This window comes from Accipiter gentilis, chromosome 3, assembly GCF_929443795.1.
Source record: "Accipiter gentilis chromosome 3, bAccGen1.1, whole genome shotgun sequence".
In the NCBI taxonomy this organism is placed as follows: Eukaryota; Metazoa; Chordata; class Aves; order Accipitriformes; family Accipitridae; genus Astur; species Astur gentilis.
This window is the reverse complement of record NC_064882.1, coordinates 11,355,475-11,369,487: the sequence shown is the minus strand read 5'-3', so window position 1 is coordinate 11,369,487 and position 14,013 is coordinate 11,355,475. Positions and strand designations below refer to the sequence as shown.

General features: G+C 37.9%; 1 protein-coding gene across 10 annotated transcripts in view; it reads right to left on the bottom strand.

Moving 5' to 3' along the window:
• TENM3 (teneurin transmembrane protein 3) overlaps positions 1–14,013 on the bottom strand; it is a 478,347-nt gene that overhangs the window by 170,922 nt on the left and 293,412 nt on the right. Inside the window, exon 3 of one of the 10 annotated variants that reach the window (XM_049792545.1) lies at positions 4,948–5,157. The exons of the other annotated variants lie outside the window; for them this stretch is intronic. Coding sequence (XP_049648502.1) covers positions 4,948–5,157 — 210 coding nt within the window. The remainder of the gene's footprint in view (positions 1–4,947; positions 5,158–14,013) is intronic. 10 annotated transcript variants of the gene reach the window in all.

Below are 14,013 nucleotides of genomic sequence, written 5' to 3'. Positions count from 1 at the left end.
ACCCCCACCCAAACAGCTTTTAAGCATTTGATCTCACACCATCACTTTTGTGTCTCCTTCTCTCCTAGCACTCCCCCCCTGCCTCATTTTGTTCACCAATAATCAGAACTAAACTGCTGTTGATTACACGGGAGGTGACAGACAGCCTGGCTGCTAAGTTCTAGTTCAGTAGCGCATGCAGTTTCCCTTGTGGAGTAACTACGGCAAAGCAGGGATGGAATAGGGGCTGGGAAGTATTTTGTAGGTATTTTGGCAGGACTGCCAAGAAGTTACATGAGGTACTTCCAAGATGTTGGCTAGGACTCACTTAATTTGCTGTGGGTCTTTTCAATATTCACAGGTTATTTCCAACTTTCTCACTAGCCAGTGGGGTATGAAGGAGGAAATGACGTTGTCCTCTTCCTACCCTCACAGGAGCAAGAGCAAGAGCCGCAAAGGAGGAGAAGATGCCTTCAAGTCACTTGCCTCTTCCACTAACTTTTAAGACAAATCCCTGCGTGTACTTCTATTCACACTTCAATTTCACTTGCTTCTGGTGGGAAGGAAAAGGCAGAAGTAAGGAGAAGAGGAAATGGCAGATTGCTTAGTTACAGTGGTTATACATTAATTGAGATATCTATGCAGAAAAATAAAACATGATAGTTGGAGGGAAAAATCTGAAGTGTAAAAAAACCCCAAACAAATCCCTAACAAAATTCACACCTATGCTTTGCATGTGTTGCATCTAGTCACTACTGCTGCCAGGCTTGAGCATTTGGCCTGTATTCTCTTGGGTGCTTGATCAAAAGCAGAAGGTTCTGACTTTGGCTTCTTGACATTGTGGTGTGATAAAACAGTAATCATTCTTGTATGACAGATACTTTTGTCTAACCTCTCCCATCAAATTCTAATGAGTCACCATGAACTTAAATCCTCAGATTACGTTTATAGAAGAATTATGCCACAGAACATTTGGTGTCTGTAGAGTGAGATGTCCTAAAATGAGACCTCTGAATATGAAGAGTTCTTGTATGTTATCATTCAACCAGCCTTATTATTTTTTCTCTTTTACAAATTGACATTCAGACTTGTGCTCTAGATTTCCAAATTTTTTCTCCTTGCAGGAAAGCTTAGCCATTTTGAACTGAAAAGCCCATCAATCTGCAACTCCCATGTGGCTGGAGCAAAAACTTGTTTATTGTTCAAGGATCTGCCAGGCGATGCACAAGGACAACTGAAAAACATTTTATATTATATTGAAATTTTTTTCAGATCTTCTCATCAGAGGAACTATCATCACAACCTGTTATTAAGAAACATGAGAACCTTGTACAACTTAAACGTTCAAATACACAGTACAAATGCTGCTGTGAAATACATCTTTCTCTATTTTACATTTGATGGTTCTGCCATAATATTACCAATTTAGGGGGTAAAAATCCTCAAATCTGAATTTCTAATTCAGACTCTCCATCTCCATTGTCAGTAGTAAGCATTAACATTTAACTATATTTTTTCTTCATAGTCTCTGCTTAACTTAAGAATGTAGCATTGTATTTCTCATTTTAATACATCTGTGTTGAAAGATAAGCTACTACCAATTTCAATAATTTCCCCTCCAAATTCTGACTAATCTATAATTTTTGGTGGAAAAAGGTTAAGAAGCTTATCAAGATACTTAAATACAGACTTTACATGACTTCTATTGTTCATAAGCAGACTTTATTACATAAAGAAACCCTCTCCACCTGTCACATTCAAGAATCCTCTCCTCCCAGCTCCTGCTCCACTCTCCCTCTGCTTAAACAACCATTCCTCTTCCCTGCAGACATATTTGGATGCCCCTGTTTCTTATAAACCAGTTTGTTGTTCTTTCTAAAAACAATAAAACTAGGAAGTTGTTCTGAAATCGGTAGACAAACAGGCTGACTGCTGGAGCAGAGTCAGTATACTGAGCTGCACCGTGGAGGAGAGGAACAAGTAGAATAAATTGGAGGTACTATGTAAAGGAATACTGTTATGACTGATGGTCCTAAAATTTATCTTCTCCTGAATTTTACAACACACTGCTTTTAGAGAAATGAAATGATTCCTAGCAAACTGTCCATAACAGTCCTCACTTGATCTGAATTTTTAAAGCTACCAGCAGTACCTCCACGAAGACCTTTTCTTCTCATGTGGTAAGCATTTGATAACTGATTTTAGCACTTCTCACTCCTCTTTTAGCTAATTCCTCAAATGAAAGCTAATTCCCATTGATTAACAAAACGAACTAATCAAACACAAAGTCTTAGATTAATATAATTCTAAATACCTAATCAGATCCTTTAAATTTTGAGGGAGTTGATCAAATAAACTACATTGATCAAATGAACTCAGCCTAAAGGAAAACAAACAGATCTTTGCATAGACTAAAGAGAGGGTAATTTATCTTGCTATTCACATAGAGTCAATATAACTGAAACCAGTTCAATAATACAATTGTTTTCGGTCAGTACCTTTTATATCTTAAATTCTTCAAAAGTATCCCCACCCCTGCCAATGTAAACATTGGACAAAGTTATCCAGAATATGGCACCAGAGTTATTTCATACTCATTAACATTAGATAGCAAGGAAAGCTTAATTCATCCAGATGCAAAAAAAAAAGACAAGTGGCAAAAAAACCCCTTCCTTCTGTGAAAGTGCTACACATGCTGTATTACTTACCATTTTAGCTAAAGAAAATACAATACTCAAATAAGTCTGTACCAAATACCACAAGTAAATGATATTTACTTTCTAGGGTACATTTGGGGAGATCCACATACTGGTAAAAAGGCTACACAACAATGCAAATCATTAAGTAGAAAAAAAGTTGTAGCTAACTTAGAAATTATTAGCTCAATTATTAAATTCTGCACTTCCCGCCTGTTTTACAAAGAACACATTTTTTCCCCATCAATAGGCCAACAGGATAAGATATGAGAAACCAACCATAAGCAAGTCAACTAGATATTCGAAGCGGTATTCCTGTAAGTGCTGGATGAAAGCATCCTTTCTTCAAGTAATGCAAACCCTGATCCTGCAGCTGACTGCAGGGACGGAAGCTCACTACCAGAACACCTATGGTCTTCTCCTCATCCAGCAGAGAAACAAACAAACCCTACTTAAATTATGGCAATCGCAAATATAGTATCTAGTTAGCAAGTTGAAGCACTTCTAAAAACAAGTCTAATCTTGCGGAGAGAGAAAGATCATTAGATGTATTATATGACTACCAGCACTACTGGATTATGAGTGTGTGTGTATATATATATATCATTGATTTAATCCTTTGACAGCAGGAAGCAGAAACTGCAAGCACTTCTACTGCACAAATACACTGAAGGGGGCAAATCTCAGACACCTGCAGATAGAGGAGACAGGGGAGCACAGTGGGAACAGGGAGAGGAGGGGAGAATGAACACATACTTACAGAGTATACTGGGTTTCCCTTCTGCTCAGCTAAAGTCTTACCAAGAACAACTCTCTCAACGTACACCACAGTGTTAACTTCTGTCCTGCTTGTTATCAAAACCACCCTTATTTGCCCTGCTAAAAGGCCAAGATTTGACTTGCCATGAGACCAGCTGAAATCATTTTGCATAGTCTGGGGTGAAAGGGGTTAAGGAACATTCCTCAAGGTTGGCAAACACAGACTGGCAAGTAACTGTTGAAAATTTCAAAGGCAGCAAAACGCTAAAATCTAGAGGAACGATAAACACTAGCTTCCTAAGAGGCTAGGAGGTGTAAGGGGTTCATCCCGACTAGTCAATATTTTTAGCAGCTTTGTCTTGCTTTTGCATTTTTCATTTGTAGAGGAAGGGCTGGTGGATACAGTAATCTAAATGTATTGACTTACTGAACTAAACTAGACTACCTTTTGGATAAGCATACATCTTCTAACAGATTTCATATCCCTAGACATAAAGGAAAGGAGACATCTTCATAACACACCCTGATTATGACAATGTATTACCATATTTTTTGGAGTTCTTTACAGATTAAATATTGAGCAAGTTGAACATGCAAAAATAAAGTTATCATGGTTAATTTTAAAGATCTTAATCCAAGCCTCTAACGTGGCCAAAAACAAAACCAAAAAAACCCTGTCAAATTCATATACACAACTGCTCTTAGCAGATTGGCCTTTTAGACAGAACACCAAAGTTGCACTCAAAACTAGGAAGAGAAGCTCAAAGCTAATGTTTTTGCACTGCAGAATAATTCTGTCCAACCAACTGATGTGCAACCTGTAGGAAAATATTTCCCCAAACCCCCTCTAGTGGTTCATCTGCAGGAGAGTTCTTCACAATTGAAAGAAATGTTCCTTATAAAATTAAGAGGCTTGTTCCAAGCTTTGCTGATCTACTCGGGAAAGGCTGTGAATTAACAAATTATTATTCCAGTCTACCTACCCCAAGAAATCTGTTTCATCACACAACAAAAATGGAACCCTGCAGCTATTCTCTCACTGCACACCTCCTCTTCCTCTAGATCTCTTTCCTCAATCTAGAGTGCTCTATCAGAAACATACTAAAGGAATGGCTGGAACCTGCTGAACTTGATGAGGTAGTAAAAGACAACTTTTACATTATTCTGAAGCTAAACATCATGACAGTTTAACCAGCTTCAGCCTACCCTTTAAAAAGTACAACTAAAAACTAGTCCATTGCTCCAAATTACATTACATAATAAATCATGAATGGCTATTGATTCATGTAAGTATTGCATTATAAAATAACTTAAATGAGCTTTTATATATTAAAAGTTACTGTCTACTCTTGCTTATCCTACAGTAAAGTAGAAACATCATTTGCGACATTTAAGGGAGAATCAGTTTAAAATACAAAGTAATTTTGATATATTTAATTTTTATTAGGCAATTTTGTAAGAAGATGGAAAATAAAAAGGTATTCAAACTATGGACAAAGTGTCCTCTTCTTACCATGACCTGGGACAGACACTGAAATAGTACCGGTCTGTACTAGATATGAGCTGGCAGTATAGTCCTCATCTGTATCAGAGTCCTGAACTGGCTGGCTGGCATTATTACTTAATAACCACCTCTGGTTGTCATGGAGATTGGGTGATGGAGGAGGGGAGTGTAAATGTTCAGTAACTGATGGACTAGATGAGGAGGATGGCATGGGAGGACCTATGAAAAAAAATAAAAAAATTTTAAAATATGGGTCAAGATATCACATGAACAACAAACCATTTATTTTTTGCATCACTGAAAGGTGAATAGTCTACTTCCAACAATAAAAAAAGATGGACAAAGAAAGTATGACAATTCCCTGTAATAAACTGGTTTAAGCACTTTAGAAAACATAACACAATGCCACAACTTGCTATTTCAATGGACAGTGTCTATCACTACCTGGAATTCCAATGTCTCTGCAACACAGAATGACGGAGAAACAGGTGCCAACTGAAATGAAATATTTGTTGTAAAACCATTTGAAAAATACAGTGTTTTTCAAGCCTTTAAGCAGAACAAAAGTACTGAAATACAAAGCTGCTTCTTTCAGTGGGACACTCCTGTCTAAAATCTACTTATGGAACAAAATAATACAGACAAGCAAAGAAACAGGAACAGTTTTCCAAGCTCACACATACAGGGAAACTCACAGTCCTAAAAACTTCTACCATATTAGTTATTCTGACAGGAATTTAAGTTTTTAGCAGTGTTTCTCAGACACATATACTATTTAAAACCTACTAAAATGTTTCACCTGTCAAACTTGAGTCCATCTGCACAAGTTGTTTTAAAACATGGATACGCAATGACTACATCCCATTTCTACACCTTGAAAGTATCATAAAGGCATCATGAAGGAAGACAGATTTAAATAAAGCTTTAGTATATCATAACAATGCATTTAGTTCTTCAATAAAACAATAATTAAACCCAGTAAGCAGCAGAGAAAGAGTTACTTATTTTAGCCAGTGAATATATTGGTTCTTTACAGTATTTTGTCAGCACAGATCTAACTCTGAGAGAGTAAGACTGCTGGACTACTTTTCAATAAAGTATTACGTTGCCTGTAGGTAGGGAATTATACCAGAAAATGAAGTAGCTTTATTCCATACTTTATGTTGAAAAAATTAGATTAGCCTGCATGGATACCATTCATAACTATAAATCTACATTTAAACTAAAGAGGGTTTTTTTTCCATCATATAATGACTTGTTTTTGTGGTACTCAGTAGTACAGTTATGCTGGAGAGGTGCAGCACCTCTCAATGTTATATTTGAGTTTAATACAATAAATCATATTGGCACCAATAGCTTGAATTACCTTCCCTCCATCTCCTTTGTACACTGCTAGAATCATGCTGATTTTTTTTTTTTTTTTTGCTTTCATATTCAGTTTATCCCATCACACAGTATCTTAAAGATCTCTAAAACACGTTGCTAAGTCCTATCCAACTGGTTTCCCTGCAAAGAAACCCGTGACAGCCTCATCACAAACCGTTTGCTTAGTTCTTTCACATGTCATTTACCTCTTCTTATAGTGGACAGCACAATATATATTATTACCAATTTAGGACTAAGGTTTGGTTCTGGAAGGTAGGTGAGCACTTACTATTACTCAAGTAACTCCTGTGTGAAACCTAAGGTTTATAGCCAGGGAAATAACAAGGATGGCGGAATGACATTTTACAGGGCTCAACTTGTGAATTTGGAAGGAGAGTGTGGGCACATTTTCAAGTTCAAAATAAAGTGTCACCTGATTTTTTTGCTGCACCTTGATTTTTTACATTACTTGCTTCAGTAACCTGGATTCGTGGTTATTTCTTGATGGAGTATTTAATGCATTATTTTTAATGTACCCAAGCCAATTTAGCCATTATATTTCATTTTTTGAGTAATCCAAATAATAGTTATAAATAATAGTGGTTTTTTTCAAAATACAGATTAGCTTTACAATTTTTTTTTTTTTTTTTTTTTTTTTTAGCTTAGAACAAATCTCCTTTACTTGGTTTGGACTTCTCTGACTAGAAAGGAGAGCTATAGTAATATGTTCCAGATGTATACTGTCTGAAGCAAATCAGCATCTCAGTAATACCTACAGAGTTTACACACAACACTGTTCTCAATATGCTTCCTCTCTCCTTCTCAATTTACACTCATTAAATTTCACACACAACAGAGCCTTGATTATGCAAACTGTAATCATACAAAATATTCTGTTGCCTGAAAAAGTGTCATGGCCAAGGTCCCTTAATTATTTTGTAAATTCCCTCATTTATCCAAATTTATTAATTGTCTTAGTGCTATGTGGCTAGTTGAAACTGCACTGCACTGACGAGTAGCCATCCGGAAAGAGCATCACTTTGGGTGCTCCACCTCACTGAGTTTCTCAGTTTAGAAAACACTGTGTGTCAGGCATGGGGTGGAAGTGTGGGGCTATTAGCAAAGCTCCCACTACTACACTCGGTGGGGATAGATCTCTGCTACCGCAAAAAGTCAGGTGGTTAGGGCTGTAACACCACCAGGAAATTACGCAACTTTGGTGATTTGATTTTTATAAATAAACCTAATCCTGGCAGGCAGGTCCTTCTTGTCACAAAGTTACATGGTCTGCAGAGAAGAGCGAGCTGGTTATAGTATGAGCCAATTCTTCACAAGAACCCTAGGCCAACCAGCTGGGATGCGTATTTCTGTACAACTTCATCCAGCACCGGCAGATTTCTGCAGTGAGTTCCTCTTTGATTCCAAAATGGAAAGAGGGATAGCTATCTCTACTGCCATTTATAGAATAAGCTACATGTTAAGAAAAATACACTTAACACACTAGAAAGAGGGATCGTAAATGATGGGCACATTTCTCTTCAGTTTTTTTTACATGGCATGAAAGACATTTAAAAATATTTGGTAATATCTCTTATTGAAGTCTTAACAAACACATTTATAAATTGCAAAAATCATTAAGTATGACAAAAGCCAAGTATATTGATTATAACACTTTTTGCATACAACTTGGAGGCACATAATGATGCAAAGCATATTTCATACTAAGGAAAACCACAAAAACACATATATTGATTTTTTCCCCCATTTTGCTTCTTGTGGTATATACTTAGCATAAATATCTGTTCTTCTGTTTTGACTTTCTTGCCCATACTGTAAAAAAGCAAACATTCTTGTTTTTACGACGTGACTTTGATATAAGATAGTAAGGTATTTTTCATGAGAAAGTATACTGGGCTTAAGAGTACTTAAATCTTATCTTTTAGGTTATTTATGAGGATAAACACACTTTAAATCTGTTGGCATTTTCATAATCAAAAATACATAACTTTCAATTACCTTTACGTGTGTCCAAAAAAATTATCTCACACGAAAATGCAAAAAAGATCTGCAGCAAATATAGGCAAACTCCAGCAGGAACGGATTCAGTATAGCAATATGTGAAGATGTAAATAAATTTGCTAAGGAAATAATATGAGTCCCCAAAGAAAGTAAAACCAAAAGAAAACTGGTTGCAAGAAGAACATTAACAAAGAAATACACCTGAGCTAATAATGGATACCTTAAATACCTATGTACAAGGTAATTTATGTTAAAAAAAATGTACTGTTCTGGGCAAAGATCAGCACTGATCTAAAAGACCGTATAAAATAAAAATTGGAAGCAGAGCTGAGGTCACATATGGAAAAGCTGAAAGGGACAAGTATGATAAAGTGCAACCCATGAAAAGATAGCAAATAAACAGTGGGGAAGACTGTCATCAATGGACTGGTAGTAATAGGAGGCATAGGGATGTGTGGAACTTTCTACATTAGAGTATATTAAGGCTTAAGTAAGTCTAAGGCTGAGCCTCTGGCAATCGCTGCTGCCTAACACCATGAGACTGAGAGCAGAGAAGCAAGGGCACGGGGAGGGCTGGGGCCAGCGCAGGGAAAGGGAGCTGTGCCTGCAACCCCAGAGCCTCAGGGACACTTCTACCTGGCCACAATCCACAGCTTACAGTCGTGTACAGGTTGCCTACACCCTTTCCCTTAATAAAAAAAAAAAAAAAAAAAAAAAAAAAGAAAAGCCATCAGCAGCACTTAAGCTTATTTATATCGTATTCTGAAGAACAAATCCAACTACTGCTCAGCTTTCGTCTTTTATCTGTTATCACATACTAGAGAACCACTTTGGTTCAACACCAACAGGTGCATAGATGAATTACATACTCCATCTTCACTAGATGTATTTTAGAGAAAATAGTATTGGACACTTTTTGGAACATGGCATTTAGGAGAAAAGTAGGATGGAAGAGAAGCAGTAGTAATGATCTCCTGCTGTTGCAGGGTGGGCAGGCTGGAATAGATGACCCAGAAAGTTTCTGCAGAGCCCTAAAATACATGCACTTATGAAAACTTCCCAACAGATTCAAACTCTTTGAACAGAGACATTTTGGTAGCAATATGATGCCAACAAGAAAGGAAAAACATTGTTTATTTTCTTCTGTAATTATAAATCTACACATTCTTAAGATCATGTTTTAGTTCAGGAAAGTGTGTTGCTTCATGAATTTCTTTAATGCTGAACTTTTGTTCACATATCCAGATTAGTTCTCAAAACCCGGCATTATCAATTCATTTTACATAAGATGTATTGCGAGTTACATACTTTACAAAAGTAATTTCACTATAAAAATTTGAAGGGCCATTATTTTCATCTCAATCAGGATGAATAAATCCTACACCTAACTCTTACATACAACTTATGATAGCTGCTTAAGGCAATACAAGAGTAGACATCTCTGTTTAGACTGTTTAGCTAGGGCAGAACAGTGCATTTTTCCTTTCACAGTCTTGGCAGCCTTTGTCACTAAGACTGAAAAAGAAAATTCCTCTATCTGCATCTCAAAGCAGAGGGGGAGAGTCTTATTTTGAAGTTAGTGTTGAAGAGTACTTACTGACTTCAATGTCAGGAAGAAAATGCTATTAAATTACAAGGTAGGTATCTCCTTTCTTTACTTAAATTAATGGGGTTTTTTTCTGGTGACTTCACGAAATGAAGATTTCATGTTATTTTAAATGGCACTATTATGTCATATAAACCCCCAAACATACCACATACTGTGGAAAAATGTTATACATATAATGGCTCACAGTAGCTATACATGTCCATTTTGTACCTTGCTCCTCACAACAGGAAAAGACAGGTTGCTTTTTTTTTTTTTTTTTTTTTTTAAATAAAACTGTTAATGGGATCTCTTAAAACAGGGATGAGACAGGCAGTGGTTTGTGAAGGTCAGAAATAACGTGTCTTCTGGCTAAATTAATTAGAAACCAAAACCCTTTCAAACAGGCAGAAGGACACTTATAGCCCTTCTGAATCAAGCTGAGATGAATCTTTGCAATCTGTTCTAGGACTTCCCAGCGTGCTGAAAGCTGTAACACACTCTTGTTAAATAGGGCACCTATACCCTCCTAACAAGTTTACTGATTGCATCCCGAAGTTTCAATTTCCAATGTATGACACGTAGATTGACCCCAAAAGACCCCCTAAAAACCCAACCCCCCTCACCTCCTATGTACAGCCCTAAGCAACCGGATTTTGGACCTCTTCATCTCTGCATGTAACACAGTAAGTTAGTAATAAGTGAGTTTTAATTGTAAACTCATTTTTTATTATGGACTCCCTGTATGCTCTTCAACCTGTATGACTTGGCATTGGCATTTATCTCTCTGCTGGATACTGCAGCCTTCTGCAGCCAACCTGCAGTGACAGTTATCTCTTAATTAAAACTCTACATGCAAATAGATCTATTGAAAAGTGTTGTGGCATAGCACACAAAGAACGATTATTTATAACCAACACAGTTCTTTTTATCTACTTATACCAGAGTCGACCATTTTAGCTACTGTGAAGATCTCCCCAAGGAAATACATGCATAGACGGTCTTTCAAATATATACACATGCACATATACACATACATAAATAAGACTGTATAAATCCATCACAGCGAAAAACACTCCAGTGCGAAAAACTACGTGCCAAGCATTCTTTTTAAAATAAATGCTTTCAAATGCATAAGAACGATGCTTGCAATCTACTGGGTTTTTTCCATTTAATTGGTTTTGTTTTGCTTTGTTTGTACACATAACAGATAATGACCCTTTTACCCCCGAATTGGGAAGCGTATTTTCCAAGTTTCAAATCCCTCTGAGTACCGATGAACTGTGATTACATCTCAGATGCAAATCTTAAATACAAATGACAACTACCTTTCCTAGATTTCCTTGAAACATTATTACTTCTAAACAAAACAGGTGCATTACCTTGTATTTTAACATGTATTTTAACTCACAAAGTTGCAACTGCTTCTGTAGACTGTGAAAGCTGGAAATTTACAAGACTATAATCAAAGGACATTGATTTGAAAACAAAAGTAATCCATTAGAAAGCAAGAGAAATGCTGGCCTGAAATACTGTAATTTGTTGGTTTGGTTTTTTTTGTGTGTGTCTGTTGTTTGGTTTTTTTCTTCTTGGAAGTGTAGTGTAATAACCACAGTCTGTAATACAACTCTTGTAATTGTCTTCTGAAAAAGAGAAAGATATCTTAAGAAAAATGGTTATGCATTAGAACCGACACTCATTTCTGAAGCAAACACTTTGTGTTTTGAGGCATTTTGGTGGTTTCAGGAATTTAACAGCTGCTGCTCAGCAGATTGCTAAATGAAAAGGAGTGCCCTGTTCTTACAAGGGTCAGACTGCATGATCACAATGGCTCCTTCTTCAATCCTGAGTTCAGGCAGTGCTCATCTTTGCTTTAAATGGGAGTTTTGTCTGTAAAGAAATTGCAGAATCTGAGCCTTAACTGACGGATTATCCTAACTGAACTGCATTGCTCTCACTACCTTTTTTTATTTTTTATTATTATTTTCAAAAGGAATTACCTCATAACAAAAGAGCCAGGTGCAGAGCAAAGGTCCACTCAGCTAGGCAGAAAGTTCATGAGCTGAACTAAAAACTCAAGCATCTCTAGCATCCAGGTTTTATTTTTAGGAGCTATTCTGCTCAACTCAACTGAACCTTCCACTTTATTTCCCCCAATATTAATTAAAAGTGGGCATGCAAAATGTTGGCAGGTGAACAGAGAGCTATTTCCAGAAGAGCGAAAATCCTCATTCCACTCAGAAAATAATTTTAGAGTGACAGGTCTCCGTATTTTTAGAAAAAGATGCCCAATTCTTTTTTTCGGGGGGAAAGCGGGGTTTTTTTGGACAGAAGCAAGCAGATGAAATCAACACCAGATTGCAAAATGTTTTGATTAACTCCTATCTCCACTTGAGACGCAGAAGTTCTCACACGAAAATGTCACCTCTCCATTTAGAGCATCTGCTGGGATTCAAGCTCCTCTGCCTTGCGATGAGAGCCTCATCCAGCTCAGCCACAGATTCAGCTGTACCAGTTGCACGCTCACAGTTTTGGCCAAGCCACTACCACTTGCCACCAACTCGCAAGCCCTGGCAGCAAGCACACGGCAGCTGGAACATCATGGCGCTGGGACTGTGCAGGCAGGGCAGCTCCTGGGGTCCCCGTCTGGACCCCGCATGGCTCGGCCACAGACCTGGCCCCTTCCTACCACAGCCACCAAGCTGGTGCCTGCTCAAATCCGGCCAAGTTACAGAGGCGCACGGTCTCTCTACACGCAGGCACATACGCACAGCTGCATACCGATGCAACGCAAAAGGCACCCGTTTGTGGCTAATGACTGCTGCCTCAGTCACAGCCCTGCACTGCTGTGCCCACCTGCCTGGGCTTACTGCTTCATTGACCACCACACAGGGGTGGGAGGGGGCAGGAGAGGTCTCTTGAGTGGAGGAGATGTGCAGCCAGTCGTTCTCTCTACTCCCTATTCACCTATTCACGTGCAAAACAAACAACTAAGCATCACACAGTGCTGTAGACAGAACCCAGCCCTTCTCAAAAACCTGCCAGGATTTTCACATTTAAAACCCCTGAACTACAAACTCACTACAGACACAAGCAAAAACCAAGAAAAAACCCACCAGTGGTGGTTTTTTTTGTTTGTTTTTTGGGGTTTTTTTTGGTCCCCCCCCCCCCGAAATGGAACTACGCATCAAAAAAGCAGCTGGTGGCATATACTATAATTGGTGTAAGGAGCATAGCCACTCTCAGTCTCTGTGTGTCTTATATTCACTCAGTGATGAGGCTTAAGAGTTTACCAAGTTTCCACTCTCAATACTGGCCTTTGTAAAAGACTGTATATTTTTTCTGGATGCTGATATTCTCTCAGGTGGCAATTCATAAAGAGTAATTGCCTAAAAAAGTAACCTTTGAAGAAATGCTTCTTTATTCTCCCTATCCATGACTTTTTATTATTAGAGGTGAAATGGATTGAGCCATGTCACATTTGGTTTATCATTCCTCCAGCGTGACTCTGTGGTAGCCTGCATACTTTGTATTTTCAATGTTGCTTTGGGCTAAATTAGGGGGGTCGGAAAAAGTCTTTTTGGAATAGGACAGGAAATGCATCTTGAAGAGCAAAAGAGAACTTGGGTTGGGTTTTTTTTTGGAAGGGAGTGGGGGAGAGGCTTGTTAAAGCGAAAATAAATCCTCTGAGAATGACTCACAAATCATTTAGTTTTCAGAAACAGGTAATTTCCCACCCTCACTCCTCCCACCCCAGTAAGAAGTAGTCTAAACAGGAATCAGAATAAATACTAACCAAATTTGTTTTTCTTAATTCTACCAGGCCCTACATGAGAAAAGCAGGCAAAGCAGTGGTACGGATGCCAGTTTTGCCTACTTTTGCTATCAGTGTGGCCACTGCCTTGCAGTCTGTTATAAAGGGAACCACATCTTTAAAGCAAAGCATCCAGAGAAGCTCTTAATGACACTGGATAGCCTATGCTTGCACACCACAGAATATGACTTGCTTCCTTAGAAGGGAACATGGCAATTTAAAGAGATTTTGATAGAACCTAACGAAGAACAACAAACTGCTGAAAAAGTGTTCTATAAACCTCATCTATAAA